The 18,103-nt window shown below is 59.6% G+C and overlaps 6 protein-coding genes across 6 annotated transcripts; 3 read left to right on the top strand and 3 right to left on the bottom strand.

Moving 5' to 3' along the window:
• The first annotated feature begins 2,999 nt into the window (after positions 1–2,999).
• On the top strand, positions 3,000–4,627 carry THITE_2124610 (uncharacterized protein). Its single transcript, XM_003658064.1, has 2 exons — positions 3,000–4,013; positions 4,083–4,627. Exons 1-2 carry the CDS (start codon positions 3,157–3,159, stop codon positions 4,471–4,473), a joined length of 1,248 nt encoding a protein of 415 aa, XP_003658112.1. The 5' UTR covers positions 3,000–3,156; the 3' UTR covers positions 4,474–4,627.
• Positions 4,628–5,812: 1,185 nt separating this feature from the next.
• Positions 5,813–7,753, bottom strand: THITE_2124609 (uncharacterized protein). The gene is made up of 2 exons (XM_003658063.1): positions 7,000–7,753; positions 5,813–6,923 (listed from the first exon to the last, which is right to left on the bottom strand). The coding sequence occupies exons 1-2, from the start codon at positions 7,360–7,362 to the stop codon at positions 5,883–5,885; spliced, it is 1,404 nt and encodes a 467-aa protein (XP_003658111.1). The 5' UTR covers positions 7,363–7,753; the 3' UTR covers positions 5,813–5,882.
• A 318-nt stretch (positions 7,754–8,071) lies between these two features.
• THITE_2124608 (uncharacterized protein) lies at positions 8,072–10,466 on the bottom strand. Its single transcript, XM_003658062.1, has 6 exons — positions 10,283–10,466; positions 9,750–10,017; positions 9,647–9,674; positions 8,965–9,585; positions 8,270–8,878; positions 8,072–8,194 (listed from the first exon to the last, which is right to left on the bottom strand). The coding sequence occupies exons 2-6, from the start codon at positions 9,992–9,994 to the stop codon at positions 8,141–8,143; spliced, it is 1,557 nt and encodes a 518-aa protein (XP_003658110.1). The 5' UTR covers positions 9,995–10,017; positions 10,283–10,466; the 3' UTR covers positions 8,072–8,140.
• A 736-nt stretch (positions 10,467–11,202) lies between these two features.
• Positions 11,203–11,781, bottom strand: THITE_2124606 (uncharacterized protein). The gene has a single exon (XM_003658061.1). The coding sequence runs from the start codon at positions 11,773–11,775 to the stop codon at positions 11,275–11,277; it is 501 nt and encodes a 166-aa protein (XP_003658109.1). The 5' UTR covers positions 11,776–11,781; the 3' UTR covers positions 11,203–11,274.
• Positions 11,782–13,001: 1,220 nt separating this feature from the next.
• Positions 13,002–14,728, top strand: THITE_2124605 (uncharacterized protein). The gene is made up of 3 exons (XM_003658060.1): positions 13,002–13,021; positions 13,330–13,584; positions 13,670–14,728. The coding sequence occupies exons 2-3, from the start codon at positions 13,371–13,373 to the stop codon at positions 14,440–14,442; spliced, it is 987 nt and encodes a 328-aa protein (XP_003658108.1). The 5' UTR covers positions 13,002–13,021; positions 13,330–13,370; the 3' UTR covers positions 14,443–14,728.
• Positions 14,729–16,779: 2,051 nt separating this feature from the next.
• On the top strand, positions 16,780–17,261 carry THITE_2124603 (uncharacterized protein). Its single transcript, XM_003658059.1, has one exon. The coding sequence runs from the start codon at positions 16,802–16,804 to the stop codon at positions 17,225–17,227; it is 426 nt and encodes a 141-aa protein (XP_003658107.1). The 5' UTR covers positions 16,780–16,801; the 3' UTR covers positions 17,228–17,261.
• The last annotated feature ends 842 nt before the right edge of the window (positions 17,262–18,103 follow it).

Genomic DNA, 18,103 nt, shown 5'->3' with positions numbered 1-18,103 from the left:
TCCATGCGTTTAGGGCACCTTCAGTTCGGACGACGCGCAAAGCGGAGAAGCCGAGTTTGAGCTTGGGACGGTGGGGAGGCCATGGTTGGAGGTTGTGTTCACCTCGGTCGGGACTGACCTGACGGGAAGTGGGGGTCTTGGCCATGGATCGGTTGGGAAGGCCAGCGATTGAGGAATGCATAGGGAAGGATTTGCAAACTGCCGAGTCGAGAGGCCCGAGAGTTACCTCCGAGCCGCGGTCCGTGGTGTAGTCTGCCAAGGTGCCTTGGCATGCAAGGTACCCGGTGCTGCGTAACTGACATCGCTGAGTATTCGACTATTCCTCACACAGAAACTACACGACTTCTGCACCGTTGGTCGGTGACGGAATTGGCCGAATGTTGCCACTCTTCCACTTTTCCACATGATCCTCCTCCTTGCCCCGAGTATGAGAAACAGCAGGCTTGTGCCGTGCACTGGAGACGAACCCAAGCAGCGCCTCACTTGCCGCATCGTTGGGGACGGCGAGTTCCGCGTTTGCCAACGAAGCCGGCTCAGCCCGGGTCCTGGTGGTTTGCCATGCTTCTTTTTGCCCCCTGAATTTCTAGACGTCGCCTCTCCGAAAAGACGCCGTTCGCCGTCCATCAGGCGTTTGTTTCTCATCCCGGCTTGCCCACCCCTGCCTTGCTTGCTGATTCGATTCCTGGACAGTCGCCGCGCGGCTGGCGGCAGTCAAGCAGAGCGAGGCGCATTTGCTCCGCTGTTCAGCCCACTGAGCTGAGTGGGCTGGCGGGGCACCGGAGCTGGCGTCAGGAGAGGAATGAAGTGTACGTAATCGCGGAGCGCCGGAGAGGGGTCGGCGGGTTCCCTGCACGCTCAGCGCTTGCATCGAGGCACACGGGCGACACCGGTGCTTTTCATGGTTTCGAAGCGGGTAAACCGGCTAAGAAGCAACTGTGATTGTTGCCACCACGTTGAGGAACACAGATATGTCTCGCAGTTCCATTCTTGCTCACATTGCCCACCACATTCTGTCTCATTATGGTCATTCGCTTTTTTTGCTGTGGTAATATCTATGTAGTCCGGCTTGCAGACCAGGTTGAGGGGTGCATGATGCATCGGTGCATCGGTGAGTGCGCAGTGGCCTGGTGGTCTGCAGCCTGCGACCACCACAAGTTACCTATACAGTAGGTACCTTAGTTGTGTGCGTCCTGTCAGGAGAACGAGCAAAACGTCGAGAGGATGGGCCCACGTGGCAGCGACTGCCTCGACTGCCTCGAGTATTTCGTTCTGTGGTAGTACTTCCGTATAGTGTACGGAATAAGTGTAGGTAGTGTTCCATCCCAGCTGGAACTTTCGGTGGTCGTGGACGCCGCTTTCCCGGTTCTCATCGAAGCCGACAAAGAAAACTGCCCATGCCGGCAGCCGCATCCGCCAGGGGAGGCCCTTGTCGTCCGCGCAAACACCGGGTTCCCCGTCGAGCTGGGCCTGATTCCCTGGTTCGGAGGGGAGATTGATGAGTTGGGCTTTGTGTTCAGGTGAGGACCGAGGCGCGAGTCGACGGCCGCCAGCGGAATCGACCAGTCAAGGGTCGCAGTGGCACGGTTGTGTTGAGCCGGGCGGAACGGCATGCGGCAACGTTCCCTCCTCTGGCTGGGCGAAACAGGGGTCTGGCTGCGTGGAGCGAAAGGGGGCGATGTTTCAAGTTCATGCGCCTGGCCAGTCAGGCGGCAGCGACCGGGTTCCCCAAGATCTCGCCCTGACCACAGCGCATGTGCCCCGCTTTCGGAGCCAATCAGCCCCTGTCAGGCCTCGCACAGGCAGCCAGGCACCATCGGCCTGTGATTGGACAAGTGTTTCTGAGCCCCTGGCAGATGGAGGTCCACAGAAGCCCGCTAATCCTTTCCCTCAGGCCTCCCCCCGGGCCCTTTCCCTTTCCGGTAGGAATTCCAGCGTGGTGGAGAGCCCATCAAGTGAACATGTCAACGACTCGCGATTCGGTGGCATGGCGCGTTGGAATGTCCCTGATGGCCACGCACGACACCGGCACGAGGACCCGCTGCCCAAAGTGCCGACTGGCAGCAGGCAATGGGCCTCCATAGGCTGAACCCAAGGTGCCTGTCACCTGTCGCACCAACGCTTTTTGTCTCACCAGTCATGACTTCTCGGCCAAGAACGCGCCAAGCGGTGGCCTCCAACTGGCAGATCGTGCGACTGTGGGGTGCATCAACTGCAGCGCACGCTGACCGCGCGGCTGGCTGTCATGTCCCCTCGCCCGCACGCTGGTGGATTGGGAGACATTCCAACGTAATCCGCACACAGGTGTATGTACACTACACTACATTCCGGCCGACCGGGGAGATCCTTTCCCTCAATGCAAGCAGAAAAGAGAGTCTCGCCATCCTGGCACTGAACACGCGGGCAGTTATTCTGGCCGGCATGGGCCAATCGTCGGATTGTTGCATTGCACCAGGAGAGAAAAAAAAAACGGCGAGGGGGGTGGATTCGGTGCTGGGCCCCCTCCCCTCCCAAAGCAACCCCCCCCTTCTCCCTTTACCCCTGTCGCCCCACTCTCGGTGCTTGGCCCTCGCCAGTGGCGTTCGAAACAACCGTTCGCTCGCCTGGCCTATCACCCGCCGGCATCCAATCAATAAGGGATGAATGCGCAGAACAGAAACATCAGGATAAAGGGAGCCCATCCCGCCCTTTGTGTGCCCGTCTTCTTATTCTGCCTTCCTCACCACGGCATCGCGCCTCTGTCTTTCCTTCACTTCTGAGCTTCAGGCCCAGGGCTGCATTGTCTTTTTTTCGCTTCCCGTTGTTCACTTGTTCTTCGGAACCGACTTTCACCCACAACTTTTGAGCCAGGTGCTTTCAATTGTGTCCCAACAAGAACACCCCTATTGTTCGCCAGCCTTCAATAGTCTTGCGTAACCGCAGACAACTTTCGATCGCACGAACAATACGGTCAGACGGACACAAAGCCTATTCATTCCTTCTTGCGGCTCTCCGAGCAGTGCTCGATATCAAAAAGACAAGCCCGCCTGGTCGACACACAGTTTGACCACTTCACTCCCTCGAACTTTTTAAAGACGAGAGTCAGCCATCCCGGCATTCCGAGCGCGCAATCGCCTAAAACAGAACCACATCCTTCACCGCACGCACACACACAACAAAATGTTCGCCAACGGCCTCACCACTGGCGTCCTCGCCACCCTCCTCGCTGGCGGCCATCTCGCGGCTGCCCACATGGAGATCCAGTACCCGGCGCCGTTCCGGTCCAAGTTCAACCCCAACGCCGTCAACATCGACTACACCAACACGGCGCCCCTCGCGTCCGACGGTTCAAACTACCCGTGCAAGGGCTACCAGTCTGACCTGGGCACCCCCGCCGGTAAGCCCACGGCGACCTTCGCCCCTGGCGGCACCTACAACTTCACCGTTGTCGGCGGCGCGCCCCACGGCGGCGGCTCCTGCCAGGTCAGCTTGAGCTACGACAAGGGCAAGACCTTCACCGTCATTCAGTCCATCGAGGGCGGCTGCCCCCTGTCGTCCAACTACGACTTCACCATCCCCTCGGATGCCCCGCAGGGCGAGGCCATCTGGGCGTGGACGTGGAACAACGAGATCGGCAACCGCGAGTTCTACATGAACTGCGCCGCTGTCACCATCGGCGGCAGCAGCTCCAAGCGCGAGGCCGACGAGGTCGAGAAGCGCGCCAGCAGCACCCCCTTCAGTCAGCGCCCTCCGGTCTTCGTCGCCAACCTCAACAACGGCTGCACTGTCGCCGAGGGCGTTGACGTCGAGTACCCCAACCCCGGCCCTGACGTGGTTAAGAGCGGCAGCAAGCTGGGCCCGCCCCAGGGTAACTGCGGTGCTACTAGCTCCAGCGGCTCCGGCTCTGGCTCTAGCTCTGGTTCCGGCTCCGGCTCCAGCTCTGGTAGCGGCAGTGGCAGCGGAACCAGCGCTCCGAGCTCCGCCGCGCCGGCCACGACGGCTGCCGCCTCCCCTGCCGCGTCATCGTCTCTCCCTGGGTATGTACAGACTCTCTCTTCTTCATCTCACGCAGTCCCCACGAGCACGCGCTTACCGTTTACCGCCAGTGGCGTCTTCGTCACCGTCCCCAGCCAGGCAGCCACCAGCACCACGGCCGCGGCCGCCGCCCCGACCACCCTCGTCGTCTCGACGGTGGCCTCGTCGGCCAGCGCGCCCATCGCCACCGGCACCACCGGCTCCGGCTCCGGCTCTGGCTCCAGCGGCTCCTCCGCGGGCGGCTTCGCCCCCGGCACGGCCTGCAGCAACGAGGGCCAGTGGAACTGCATCAACGGCACGACGTTCCAGCGCTGCGCCAGCGGCGTCTGGTCCGCCGTGCAGGCCGTCGCCCCGGGCACCTCGTGCACCGCCGGCCAGAGCGACTCCTTCTCCGTCAAGGCCGCCGCCAGCCGCCGCCACGCGCGCTTCCGTGCCTCCGCCAAGCTCCGCCTGGCTGCTTAGGCTTTTTCTTTTGTTTGTCGGCGCTTCGGCGAACAGAGAAGGAGAAACTTTCGATTCGTTTTTCTCTGGAGCTGTGCTTGCGTCGGCGGCTAGCTAGGCTTCGCGCGCGCTCCGCTTTTCTTTCGCTTGGGTGGTTGGATTTTGGGAGGACGGCTGATTTGGGAGGCACAACCCGAGTACATGCGTGCCATCATTGCATTTGCACCTTCGTTTCTTCTATACCCCGTTGGCTAGACACCGACATCCCAGCATCACCTTTCCACGACGGTTTTGTCGCGAGGGTCGGGCCGGGGCCGGGCCGGGGCTGGTCAACTTTTTGATGTCGCTCGTTCACATTGATAACTTTTAGGGACGGGCCAATCTTCACTTCTCTGTGTCTTCTTGGTTTTCGCCGCGCGCGGTGGATTGCTTTTTTTCCTTTCTTTTCCTTTTCCTTCCCTGGAGAGGGGAAGAGATGTAACAACATGCATGGTGGCACAGCACCCTCCGCGGAACGGAGGGGAATGGGATGACAAGGCACTCGCTAGAGAAAAAAACACCCCGGGCATTGGTGGGGTATCGGGCATACACATGAATTGACATGATGGTTGATGACACTTGCGTGCAACGATGGATGATAGTGACGATGATGTATGTGGGTGTGTGGGTGATTGATGATACCGTGCCATTCGCTGGTGTTTTGAAGATGCTTGTGAAACGGTGGATCCGATCCCAGCGTAATGACGCAGGGTTGCCAGTTCATGCTCGCGAGTGGATTGATCTGTTTGTCGGACAGCCGGGGCAGGGGGTGAGGATTGGCCTACCAGATGGATGTTTCGTTTCTTCCGTCCTCGGCAAGAAGTACAGTCACTCCACTACATCTTGAATCGGTCCATCGCAGCAGTGAGACAGACTTGCTGTCTGTAACCGCACGGCGTCGGTGTGATGAGCCCTGCGGTGACGCGCATACGGTACATGTGGAGGTGGTTCGATCAGGTGCGTGTTGTGCTTTGCAAAACGGTCGGGCTAGTGCTGGACAATCTCTTGCGGAGCTGTTACCAGCCAGTTGTTGTTGTTGTGATCGCCGTAGTGTAGTCAGTGGCTAGGTGACGGTGACGGTGACATGCGCGGTACGACACGTCCAGGACTACAACAAACTCCATGGGACTACTCCGGTGGCCTCCTTCGTGTCACGAGTGGCAGCGTATTCCCCCAACTCTATCTCTGCTATGGCACATCCCGCCGCCACACTTCGTCGAAAACTGTGGCGGGAACGCTGTGTCACGGGTGAATAGGAAACACCACGACCAACTCCACCTCTGATTGAGCCATCAACAACGGTGTTTTTAACTCCAGACTCCATCTAACTACACAAAACCAAATCTACCGAACTCTAACCATGTGTGAAAAACGGAACCCGCCACACTCCCTCACTCACTTCCTCCCTCCCGGGTGACACGCACTGCCTCCTCGAGGATAGCCAAACCCTCACGGATCTCCTCCTCGCTCATCACCAGGCTGGGCACAAACCGCAGCGTGTTCGTGCCGGCCGTGATGACCAACAGACCGCGCTCGCGCGCCGCCTTGACGATCCTCGCCGGGTCCTCGCTCAGCTGCAGGCCCAGGAGGAGCCCCTTGCCCCTGACCTCCTGCACCAAGGCGGGGTACCGCTCGCGCAGCCTCTCGAAGCCTTCCCGGAACACCTCGCCCTTTTTCCTGACGCCCTCCAGCAGGCCCTCGTCGGCCAGCCGGCCGACGATGTAGTGCGCCAGGCGGCAGGCGAGCGGGTTGCCGCCGAAGGTGGTGCCGTGGTCGCCGACCTTGATGAGGGCGGCGACGCGGGCGTTGACGATGGCGGCGCCGATGGGGAAGCCGTTGCCGAGGGCTTTCGCGGTGGTCAGCACGTCCGGGTGGGCCTCGGGCGGCAGGTGGGCGTGGGCCCAGAGGGCGCCGGTGCGGCCCAGGCCGCACTGGATCTCGTCGTAGTGCAGGACGGCGCCGACATCGCGGCAGCGGCGCGCCAGCGCGACCAGGAAGGCGTCCGACGCCACGCGCACGCCGCCCTCGCCCTGGATCGGCTCGACGATCACGGCGCAGGTCGCTGGTGTGACCAGGGACGGCAGCGCGTCGATGTCGTTGAGCTCGCCGACGCGGAAGCCGGGCACCATGGGCCCGAAGGGCGCCTGGTACTTGGGGTTCGGCGTCGCCGAGAGCGAGCCCATGGTGCGGCCGTGGAAGGCGTTGCGAAAGGAGACGACCTCAGTCTTGGCACCGGACGGGTCGAGGGCCTTGCCGACTTTGCGGGCGAACTTGATGCCGGCCTCGTTGGCTTCGCTGCCGGAGTTGCAGATGAAGGCGGCGGCGGCGTCGTGCATGCCGCCGGAGGCGAGCGTTTTCTCGATGAGGAGCTTTGACAGCGCGCCGGTCCAGGGGTTGTAGTACAGGTTGGAGGCGTGGATGAGGGTTTTGGACTGGCGGGGGGAGAGGTCAGTCTGCTTGCTAGCGCGTGGCTGGCGGAAGACCTGAAGAAGGGACGGTCCTAGCTACCTGCTGGGCGATCAACTTGGCCATCTCGGGATCGCAGTGGCCGAGCGAGTTGACGGCGATGCCGGCGGTGAAGTCGAGGTACTTCCTGTTCTCGAGGTCCCACAGGTAGGAGCCCTCGCCCCTGACGAAGACGGGCGGCGGGCGGGCGTAGGTGGCGACCATGAAGGGCGCATGCTCGCGCACGAGGGCCGCGCTGGCCGAGTCCTCGGCGGGGTCCGGGTTCGGCAGCGCCGCGTCCCGCCGGATCTGAGCCGCGCTCACCGGCGACGAACTCGACGTCGGCACGGCGATGGCCTGCGAGTAGAAGCGCGCAGCGGCCGGGCGTGCGGCGGTAGCGCGCCGCAGGGACGCGCGGAAGGCCATGTCAAGGGGGGGGCAGAATGCGAATTCCAATGAAGTTCCCAATGAATGCCAATGGACGACCCCCAGTGCGATCAGGCAATTAATAGACCGCTGGCCGACGACCTTCAATTTCAATCGAGTCGGAGACACCTCGTGTGACCCTGCGACGAGGTGGTTTTAAATCCCCTCGGTCGCGGTCCCTCAACGTTAGTCACACAGCAGCCGAATACTCAACTCGGGGAGTCATTCTCACTGCAGCCGAGTCACAAAAACCTCAAGCGATGTCGGGCGGGAAATTGACCCCACAACTCACCAGGAGCGGAATGCTAGCGGCGCTTGGCACTGACTACCGGTATCGATAAGCTTGCTCCCCTGTCCAAGTCCCACGAGCCGTCCATCAAGGTTCTCACCACCACAGCAGCTCCGCTAGGATTGGAATGCAAAACTCTTAAATGATGGGAGTTGGATAAATAACGGTAGGATCTGTCACTGCTGGATGGAGTGGAATGGACCGCGGAATATCGCCATTTCAAATTGCTGCTGCTCAGCAAGCGCGGAGCACCAAGTACGGATTGTGCTTGACCGTGTTTGCAGCGAGCGAATCGAAGCGAGAACACGGCCCAGCACCGACTGGCTACTCTCGGCTACCCAATCGAAGTAAAGTCCATCGCATCATGGCATCAGTCATTCAAGTCATGGCGGGCATGCAATACGGCCCCTGCAGCGCCCAACGTCGACCCCTTAAGTGCCGAAACCACTGGGCATTGATCACAATTTCCGTTTCGCGATTCGATGCGCCTTAGCAGATGGCGTGCGTCTTGCCCGTCTTGCCCTGGAGCGAGTGCTTCTCCCTCTGCAGCAGCGTCGTCAGTGGATATCTATACAAGGGGGGAGGGCCGGGGGAGGCGAAAACATGATATGGTCTTACCCGGTACTTGGGGTGGTTGTGCGAGGCCTTGCCGCTGGCCGTGTGGTGCTTGTGGATGAACTCCTGCTGCCGCTTGATGCTCTCGGCGTCCATTTTCTCGAGCAGCTGCTGACACTGCTTAATGTCGTTGATCAGGTTGTCGCACCGGTTCTTGGTGAAGTCCTCGCGCACCACCACCCGCAGCATCTTGAGGTTGTTGGTGTGCGGCGCCATCGTGTAGGCCGGCACCACCCAGCCGCGCACGCGCAGATGGTGCCCGAGGTCGAACTCGTCGTAGTTGCGCCCTTCCTGCGGCGGCAGCCGGAAGGCCACCAGCGGGAGGCCCTCGCCCGACTTCTTGGACATGATGATGAAGCCGAGCGCCTCGAGCGAGTCGGAGAGGTAGTCGGCCGTGCGCGTGAGGTTGCTCATGATGGCGCGGTAGCCGTGCTTACCGAGCCGGATCAGCTGGTAGTACTGGCCGATGACCTGGCTAGCGCCCTTGCTGAAGTTCAGCGTGAACGAAGCTTGGTCGGCGCCGAGGTAGTTGATGTTGAAGACGAGCTCCTGTGGCAGGTACTCGGCGCTGCGCCAGACGACCCAGCCGACACCGGGGTAGACGAGGCCATACTGCGTGCGAGCGTCAGCCGGTCAGCAAGCAAGTTCAAAAGGCTACCCTTTTTTGGGGACAGATGAGGCTATGGGCGGAAAGCTACCTTGTGCCCGGAGACATTGATCGACACCACACGCTCCAACCTGAAGTCCCACTCGAGGTCCGGCACGACGAAGGGCGCCACGAAGCCACCGCTGGCGGCGTCGACGTGGATCGGCGTGGTCAGGCCCTTCTTGCACAGCAGGTCGTTGACCGCCTTGACGTCCTCGTACTCGCCCGTGTAGGTTGTGCCGAGGATGCAGCAGATGCCGATCGTGTTCTCGTCCACTAGGTTGACCGTCTCCTCAGGGTCGATGACGTAGCGGTCCTCGGTGCAGTAGACGAGCTTCTCCTCAATCTCGAAGTACCGAGTCGCCTTCTCCCAGCAGACCTGCACTGCCGACGACATGACAATGTTGGGCTTGTCGCACGGCTTGCCCTCCGCCATCCTCTTGTTCTTCCAGCGCTTTTTCATGGCCAGCACGGCCAGCATGATGGCCTCGGAGCTGCCGACGCACGACGTGCCGACGGCGCCGACCGTCTCGCCGGCTCCGACGGGCGCGTTGAAGAGGCGGCCGATCATGGAGACGCAGCGGTTCTGGATATCGGCGGACTGGGGGTACTCCTCGTAGTCGATGAAGTTCTTGGAGAACGACTCGGCCATGAGCTTCTCGGCTTCCTCTTCCTGGAAGACGTCAGCGGTGCGGACCGGAGAAAGACACCATGCGCGGGCGTCATTGGCATACCATGTACGTGGTGACAAACGAAGCCAGGCTTAGTTTCGCCGATGATTATCCAGAATCAGCACTTCGACGACCCAGCATGCCGAGTACAACAGCTCTCACTCACTTCAGCATGGGGTTGCCGTCCAGGCTCAGCTCGTCCTTGATCATGCGGTAAGCCACCTCCTTGGGCATCTCGTGTTCGGGCATCTCGTGGCGCGGGAGGTCCTGGGCGGCGAACTTGGAGCCATAGACGCTGGTGGTGAAGTTGTCGTCATCGTTGGCCAGCTGCAGGTGCACTTTCTTGACGCCTTCGGCGAGCTTGTTGACGGACCCCTCGTCCTTGTGCGTGACGGTGGAAAGGTGCACCATCTTGGGAGGCCAGAAGACGAACACTGGGTGCGAGGTGCTTCAATGGCCAGAATCAGTAACGAGAGCGGGGGAAGTCGCAAGCGCTAAGGGAGTGTGTGCGGTTTTAAAAGGCAAAGGCAGCGCGGTCTGTGGGCGTCGTGCACTGTGCTTCATCAGCCCCGGGGGTTGACATGGGAAGCTTCGTCCATCATGGCTTTGCCCCTGGGCCATCTCTCATGACATCTCCTGACCCACCAGCAAGCAGAGTCTGAGGAGGGAGAGAAACGAGATTACGAGAGAGACACTGACCGGTTTTTAGCAGTGGAACTTGCGATAAGATCCGCGGGCCCCCAATTCAACCTGTCAATATCAAAAACACTCTGGGCACTTCGACTGAGAGAAGGGACGTTGGGGAGGGGAGAGAAAGAGATGAAGGATGCGGTGGTGGGGGAAGAGCAGGAGGCCGCCCCGCCTGCCCCGCCAACCGCGTGTCAGGGCAGGGTCGGGCAGTGACGGAAACGCAGGAGCAAAGAGGGGTCGAGTTTCCAGGTTTCGCAGTTGGCCAATACGGGGCACAAAAAGAGCCTCCATGCTGCGCGAGTTGGGCCACGGCTCAGCTCCAGTGGGCTGTTCCATTGGGCGCCTGTGGTCCATTCGCAACTCCTGGTTGGGTTAGAGTGTAACTTGCAAGCATAACTTGCAAGCGTAGGAGCCAACTGCTGCGGCGTCATCTTGCAGGAGGCGGGCGGGGTCTGGGGGGTCTCCACAAAAGCTTGTCGTCTGCAGGAAAGTGCTTGGCGAATCCCGTCAAGTGGACGTGAATGTATTTCGTGCCTGTCTCAGCTGCGGGATGTCTCACTCAACGCGGCTACGTCACGGGCAATGGGTGGCGCCGTTCCGTTCAGCTTTGCTGCTCCAAGGCCCGCCGGCTCCCCAGTCCGGGACTCGCTTCAGGACAGCGAACAGGTTCGATGTCAGCGAGCTCCACGGGGCACGACAGTGACATCGTAGGCGGGGAGCGGCACGAGGCGAACGAGGGGGGTCCATGGCCCCGCAGCGGCCTCCGCGCAACGCATCCACATTCTGCCAGGCACCGCAAGCGACACGTCGCGGTTGAGTGGCTGGAGCGGTGCCTGTCCCCGAGTCACGATCCCTAGACGAGGAAAACCACCCTATCCTGAGGGGCACGACGGATACAGGCCACAGACTAGACGTCGCGGACATTGGTGTGAGATGCGGATGCCAGCAAACGGAAGCATCGGGCACGACGGCTGACAGCAGTCCGAATGCGATGGCGTCCTTCAGACAGTATAGAACCAGCCGGTCGCCATATATATGTTGCGACGGTGAAACGGGCTGTCAAAGTACACGTCCTCCTCAGGGTGAATCACCAACTTTGTCTTCAGAGGCGGTACCTTGGCCGTCCACGAAGGGCAGATCTCCGGAACGTAGGGAGGAGGCTTCTTATAGTGGTTCATGATCGGCGAGTCGCTCCTGCGAAGGCCGAGCTCCAGGCGCCACAAGAAGGACTCGACCAGAACCTCGGCTAAAGACGCCATGACAGCGTATTGCTCCGGGTCCTCGCACTCGGGGTCCGGGATGTTGGCGGTGGCCCAGGAGGGAGATGGGTGGCGCCAGAAATACTCGGTCTCGTAGGTAATCATGTGCCCGTCGGCAGCGCAGAACGCCTTGTAGAGGCGGTAAAAAGCCCGTTGCGGCGTGTCCCGCGCGCGCCACAGCGGCATGGAGTGGAGGTACATCAGGTCGCGGACCTGGCAGCTGACCCGCTCGGGGTCGGCCATGATCTGCCGCGGCGGCGGCGGCAGGACGGCCGGGAAGTGCCAGGACGGGAAGGGCCAGAGCAGGCGCAGGACGAAGAGGTACGGGTGCGGCTCGGGCGGGTGCCGCAGCGACCGGGCATGCCGCACGGCGTTGGGGAGACCGAGGCCGGTCTCCGTGGGGAAGAGGCGGCGCCTCAGCTTGATAAGCGGCCAACGGTACCGGAGCGGGAGGTAGCGGAAATTCCAGAGATAGACGAAGATGCCTTTGAGCCTTTGCCAGACAGTGGTGCTTCCTGTCGGAGGGGCCATCTCCTCCACGGTCGGATGGGCAGGTCCTGTCTCGCTCTGACCATGCGTGCGGGTCGGCGGCGGTTAGGAACCGTCCAACCACCAGCGAACGAAACCCGGAGCTGGCCAGCGCGGTCGAGTCTGATGACACATCGAGAGGTGGGGCTACCCTGGCACCATAGCGCGTCCGGATTGGGGGCCGAGGTGGTCGCCACTCCCCTTTTGCAGATGGCAGAGGATCTGTGAGCGCCAACCCGAATTGCATGGACAAGACGGTAGCAGACATGACGCCTCAGTGCAAAGGCATTATCTCTCTATAGGCCTATTCTCAGAAAAGGGGGGAAAAAAGTAGAAAGAAAAAAAGAAAAAGAAGAAAAAGGGGGAAAAAAAGGGAAAAAAAAGAAAGAAGAAAAGAAAAGAATGAAAATAAAAAATGAAAAAAAAAGGAAAGAAAGAAACAAAAAAAGAAAAAGGAGAATGAACAAAGAAAAAGAAGAAAAAGAGAAAAAAGGAAGAGGGAAAGAAAAAGAAAAGAAAAAGAAAAGAGAAGAAAAAAATTATTTTAGAAACGCAAAGCTTTCAGATGTGCTCTCTAACAAGGTAATTGTTATTGTAAATAATCCACCTCCTTGCTCCTTAACAATAATAGATGTAGAGTATATAGCTATCAATGCTTTTTTCTGCTTTTTATTGGTTTGTAGTTGAGCAGCTTTTTTCATTTTTTTTTCTCCCTTTCTCTTTCCTTTCTCTCTCTCTCTCTTCTACTTTTCTCCTTTTGCACCTCTTCGCGAGTGCCACGGGTACAACGCAGGCGGCACCGTGGGCACCGGGAGCGTGCCGAGGCACCACGCAGTCACTGGGGTGACAACGCAGGCACCACGCAGGCACCGAGGGCAGAGCACAGGGACCAAGCAGGCACAGGGGACACCGGGGGCACAACGCGGGCACCACGCAGGCAGGTAACGAACCAGTAGTAACTGTAAGCAGGTCATGTGATGTAGAAATGCAGATAACACATCCATTAGTGAGCTCGCGAAGCGGGCTACACACCCCTAGTCCTTGACAACGGTCATCCGTTCGCCTCCTTGCACGCTCCACAATAGGCAGCAGAAGCCCCTCGCTCACTGCAGCTATATATCTGTGCATCTTAGTCTCACCACCACATCATTTTTCTCACACCACATCATTTTGACCCATCTCATCGGGCTCGACCTTCTTCACGCCTCCAGAGGTCTCTCCCCGCCTGTTTCATTCTCAACTCTCCCAATCCGCTTACACCCCTTTTAGTCAACCCCATCCCCATAGACTTGGCGCAGTTCTATGTCCCCATGGCTCGCACGAAGCGAACACCTGAAACCTACCGTCTCTGGCGCATGCGGACGACCTGGACACGATTCCGCCTGCCGCGCGGGCAGGACTGGCCGAACTGGTCCAAACCCTACCCAGATGAGCATCTCGGACCCCTCGCGGGTGTGCCAGGCCGCGAGGAGGTCTGGCTGGGGCGGAAGGTGGAGGATCCCGAGCATGCTGCCCTGATTGTTCGTACGTCTTTTCGGGGAGAGAAGGTCGTTGAGATGGTTTTTCAACACCGTTGCTGATGACCCTCGGTGGGAAAACAAAAATTCAGTCTGGAGCACGGAAGAAGACCTGCAGAAATTCCTGCGCTCACCCGCCGCCGCCGAGCTGCTGCGCGACCTGCCCGAGCACGACGCGCAGGACGCTTTCGCGTCCGGCGCCCTGCTCCGGGATCTATCTCTCGGCGACGCCACGGCCGAGGCTTCGTCGTCGTCGTTGCCATCGTCACCCTCGCGATTCACCACGCTCCAGTGGGATCCGCCGCACAAGTTCCAGACGCAGCTCGAGGGCCGCATAACCGTCACCATCCTCGAGGTCGCGTACACCGGCGGCACCGACCACGACGGCGGCGCTGCGGAATGGCTCAAGGCCCGGGATCGCGTGTTCGGCCGGTTCGTGCCCAAGTCCTGCGAGGACCTCCTCGCGGCGTGGCCGCCCATGATCATGAGACGCTGGACGACGTGGGCCGTGGTGGTCGGGCCAGAGACGGCGGCGGACAGCAGCAGTGGCGCGTCGCAGCAGCAAGCCGACGCCGACGAGGCGGGGAGCAAGCGCGGCAGCGGCCGGGCGGTCTGGTGCGAGTTCCGCCGCTGGGCTGGCTACTGCGGCGCGACGCCCAAGCGGGAAGAGGCCGCGGCTGAGGACCCGCTGACGAGGGAGTCGTGGGCGGAGGCTGTGGCGGAAGTGACGCCGCCCGTTACCGCTTGGCAGCAGGAGCGTTGGGACATTCGATTGGCACCGCGGAAGAAGGAGAAGGAGGATGCTGGGAACCCGGGGCCCGAAGAGAGATTGGAAGAGTCTGGCCAGGGATCACAGGCGCAGTGAGTGCTTCAGGCGTATAATCAAGCGGTAGATTTCGGTCTCGACGCTCAGCGCAGGGGTTTTGTAATCAACTGTACAAAGATGGCTAACTCAACTGAAAAATACTGCACCATTATCTCTCCAAGACTGCCCCTGAGTCGGTTCACTCACTCTCCCCGAGGCAGCGCGCCGTAGGTCGTCTTTTCATCCTTCCCTTCTCCCTGATCGACCAAGCCAAAATCAGAGTTGGTGGTTATGCCATTGTCCGCCCTTCAAGGGTGTGTGCGGTGTAGAAGAGTGTGACCATGCAAGAGCTGTGCATCATTAATTGAGCCCACATCGTCCAATAACAACAGGGCTGCCTGCCGGTCGAAGAAGACAGCACAAGGATCTTGTCGGGCATGGTGTGTGAATCGGTAGGTGAGGAGAGCAGCGAAGTGGGGCCATGCAGGATGCAGAGGCATGTGTATTGAGAGAGGTGCTCCTCTCATGCAGGGTGGGAGGAGCACCGAGGTCTATATACATGTGTGGGCAGAGCTGACATGTGCCCCCTGAGCGCAGGGAGCCTGGCAGATGGAGTCACGTGTGCACCAGCACGCGACAGTAGGACATAGTATGAGCCGGATAGCTGGAACGGATTGCAGTTCTACATGTACAGCAAGGCTGCAGGGGGCCTGGTGCCACTATGTGGTTGTCTTATATCGTAAGCTCGGTCCTACGTTGTCTAGGACGGGTTGATTTCCTAAATGAGACACAGGTTTCAATCACTTCCGCTGTAGATTGTAGATCCTGATCGACATACTCCGTATGGGATGGTGCCCTGCCCCGAATCTGTCCGTCCCTTAGCACTCGCGCTCCTATATTCGGGCAGCCTGGAGAAGTACTGTACATGACCAAATTCCGCAACGGCTTTGTGTTCCGCGGCGGCTATGGCGGCAACAATAACGGCACCAAGAAGGCGGCCTTCAAAGCGCCAACTCCACGACCAGGCGCAAGGCCTCCTCGGACAACTAAGTTACTGGCTAGCAGCTCTGGGGACACTGGAAGCTGTAGGGGCCGACACCTCGGGAAACTTGGACACAGCCGAAGCGCTCAACGTGGCCGTGGCCAGCGGGAACAAGAACTCTGTCGGGACTGCAAAGACGCGGTGCGGCGAGTATTGCGGCAACACGTTCGCGCAGGGGGGTATCGTCTACTTCCCCAAGGCACGTACAAGATCTGCTCGCCTGTGGTCAGTACTACCTCCACGCACTTTATCGGTGACCCCAATGGCCCGTCCATTATCACGGGCTGCGACACCTTCCAGGGCATCGCGCTGTTCGACACGGACACCCGTCCATCCATCCCCCAGCAATCCGGGGCGCAGTGGTACGTGAACCAGAGCCAGTTCTTCCGCCAGACCCGCAACTTCCGCTTCGACCTGTACGACATGCCCGAGGCGACGGGCGACAGCGGCCAGGCCCTGGTGCCGACGGGAATCCACTGGCAGGTCGCCCAGGCCACCTCACTTCCAGAACCTGTACTTCGACATGCCGTCGGGCGGCAACACGACCGCTGTCGGCATCTTCGAGAACGGCAGCGGCGGGCTCGTGTGCAACCTGATGTTCAACGGCGGCAGCGGGCTCGCAGCAGTTCACAGCCCGGTGACCATCCGTAGCCGACCGACAACCGCGTGATTGTGCCGTGCAAGGTGTGGTTCGTCTTCGTCAGCATTGGGTGAGGCGACGTGCACATCGGCGGCTGGCGCTTGGTGCTGCCACCGGGCGTCTACGGGCCAGGCCCGCCGCTGCCGATCCGGTGGCTATTAGGCGCCGACGACCACCATCAGCCGGCCGACCACGACGTGGACGTCCAGGACGGCGACACCAACCACGCGCAAGCCCTGCACCGTCACCGACGTGTGCAACTGCAACGAGAACGGGTGCAACAAGCGCTCGCTCCCGTGCTGCGCCGACGGCACTGCCACGCCTCGATAGCTGTTCCCACAACAAAGACGACGGCTCCGCCCGATCCGTGCGCCAACTTCGACTGCCGCGTGTGCGGGACGCCATTCGATCCGTCGTGCTGCAGTTCGAGTCATTGCCGGGGGGTTGTAAGGTGGGTTAGGGGCACGACGGCGTGGAAGAAGGGCGGCGGGGGGTTAAGTAGCCTAGGGCCAGTTCAGATCGTAGTCCAATAATGAGATGCCCACCATGTGTTTGGGAGACGCGACCCTACCTTGTAAGCCAATCAGCATCTCATATGCAGACGACATCACACGCCGAAAGTACGGCACCGTGATATTATCCTTGTCGTCGATGCGAGCGGAAATCTTCAAGAGGGCGCTAGCGTCAAACTTAGGCGCCTTGATCAGGTCCAACGCGCTAGGGGAGTGACGAGCGCGATGGGGCTGAGCGACCTCAGACGTATTGGGCGCGTTGGATGTAGTGCCGCGGTGACGGCTGCGGGGAATCGTGACGGAATCCGAGGTAGAAGCATCTCCGTCTCCAATATATTCGCCCTCAGCATCTTCGTCCTCAACATCTTCGTCCTCAACATCTTCGTCCTCAACATCTTCGTCCTCAACATCTTCGTCCTCGATATCTTTGTCCTCAACATCTTCGTCCTCGCTGGTATACGTGCCGTCTTCCTCGCTCTTGTGAGTAATGTCGCTAGTCGCGCTCTCCTAGCTCTGCTCGCCGTCTTCCTTATCATCTCCCTCGTCTTGGCTTGTACCGAACTGATCCTTGCGATAGCGCTTGCAGTAGTCGATGATGTCGTCCACCAAGATCGGTTTTATATGCTCGGGGGCGCTCTCCACCAGACCTAGGAACAAACTATTGAACTAAAGAAATTGGTTAGCGGTTCCTACTTTACTGAAACTATCGATATGATAGGCAAGCTACTGTACCCGATCGACAAGAGCCTCGTACTCCGGAGACTAGGTGATATCGTCGACCATAGTGTCGGCGGCAATGACGATGGAATGTTGTGTGTTCGTGTAGGGTGCCTAAGTCAATTGATTAGCGAGGGCGAGTGGGAGATGGCCAGGTTGGCGTGGCGTGTCGAAGAGCGTTGGAGAGGGGCTTTGTGAGGGCGGTGTGTGGTCTTGCGGAAAAGCGATGGATGACTGTACAATGTGGCTTTGATACAAAAGTCGGTAGGGTTGCGTTAAAGAACGATGGAACAGTAGACGTAGCCGGTCACGTAGCCGGACTGGCCCCGCCGCCCAACTGATCACTGATGCCATGAAACTAACCGGACTCATTGACCCAATGATTACCCTTCTCTTTCTCCTTTATCGGTCCGCCAGCCCGGCGTCGATCTGGTCTTTCCTCAGGGAGAGAACTGAGCTGAGCAGCGAATCCCAAGACACCTCGGAAACGCACGCACGGCTATTTACCACAACCAGTGTTTCACACAAGGGTAACACGAAGCTAGACAGCCAGGAAGCTGTAGGTTCCAATGGCAACTCATTACGCCAGGGCTCAGCTCTAGCCAGCGTATTTGCCAATCCTGAAGACCTATGTACAGTCACATACACAATATGTCCAGTAGGACTGACCCCCATCACCGCCTCCCCCGTCCACAGATCTGTAAAGGACAAACCAGATATCCTTTCCTCTTTAAGACGCCATGACATGACATGACATGACACCACATTATCGACCATGCTGTCTGTCTCCCAGCAGCAGCAGTCCATTAC

The sequence above is a fragment of the Thermothielavioides terrestris genome, chromosome 6, assembly GCF_000226115.1.
Source record: "Thermothielavioides terrestris NRRL 8126 chromosome 6, complete sequence".
Taxonomy (NCBI): Eukaryota; Fungi; Ascomycota; class Sordariomycetes; order Sordariales; family Chaetomiaceae; genus Thermothielavioides; species Thermothielavioides terrestris.
The sequence above is the reverse complement of the archived record's forward strand: the minus strand, read 5'-3'. Positions and strand labels throughout refer to the sequence as shown.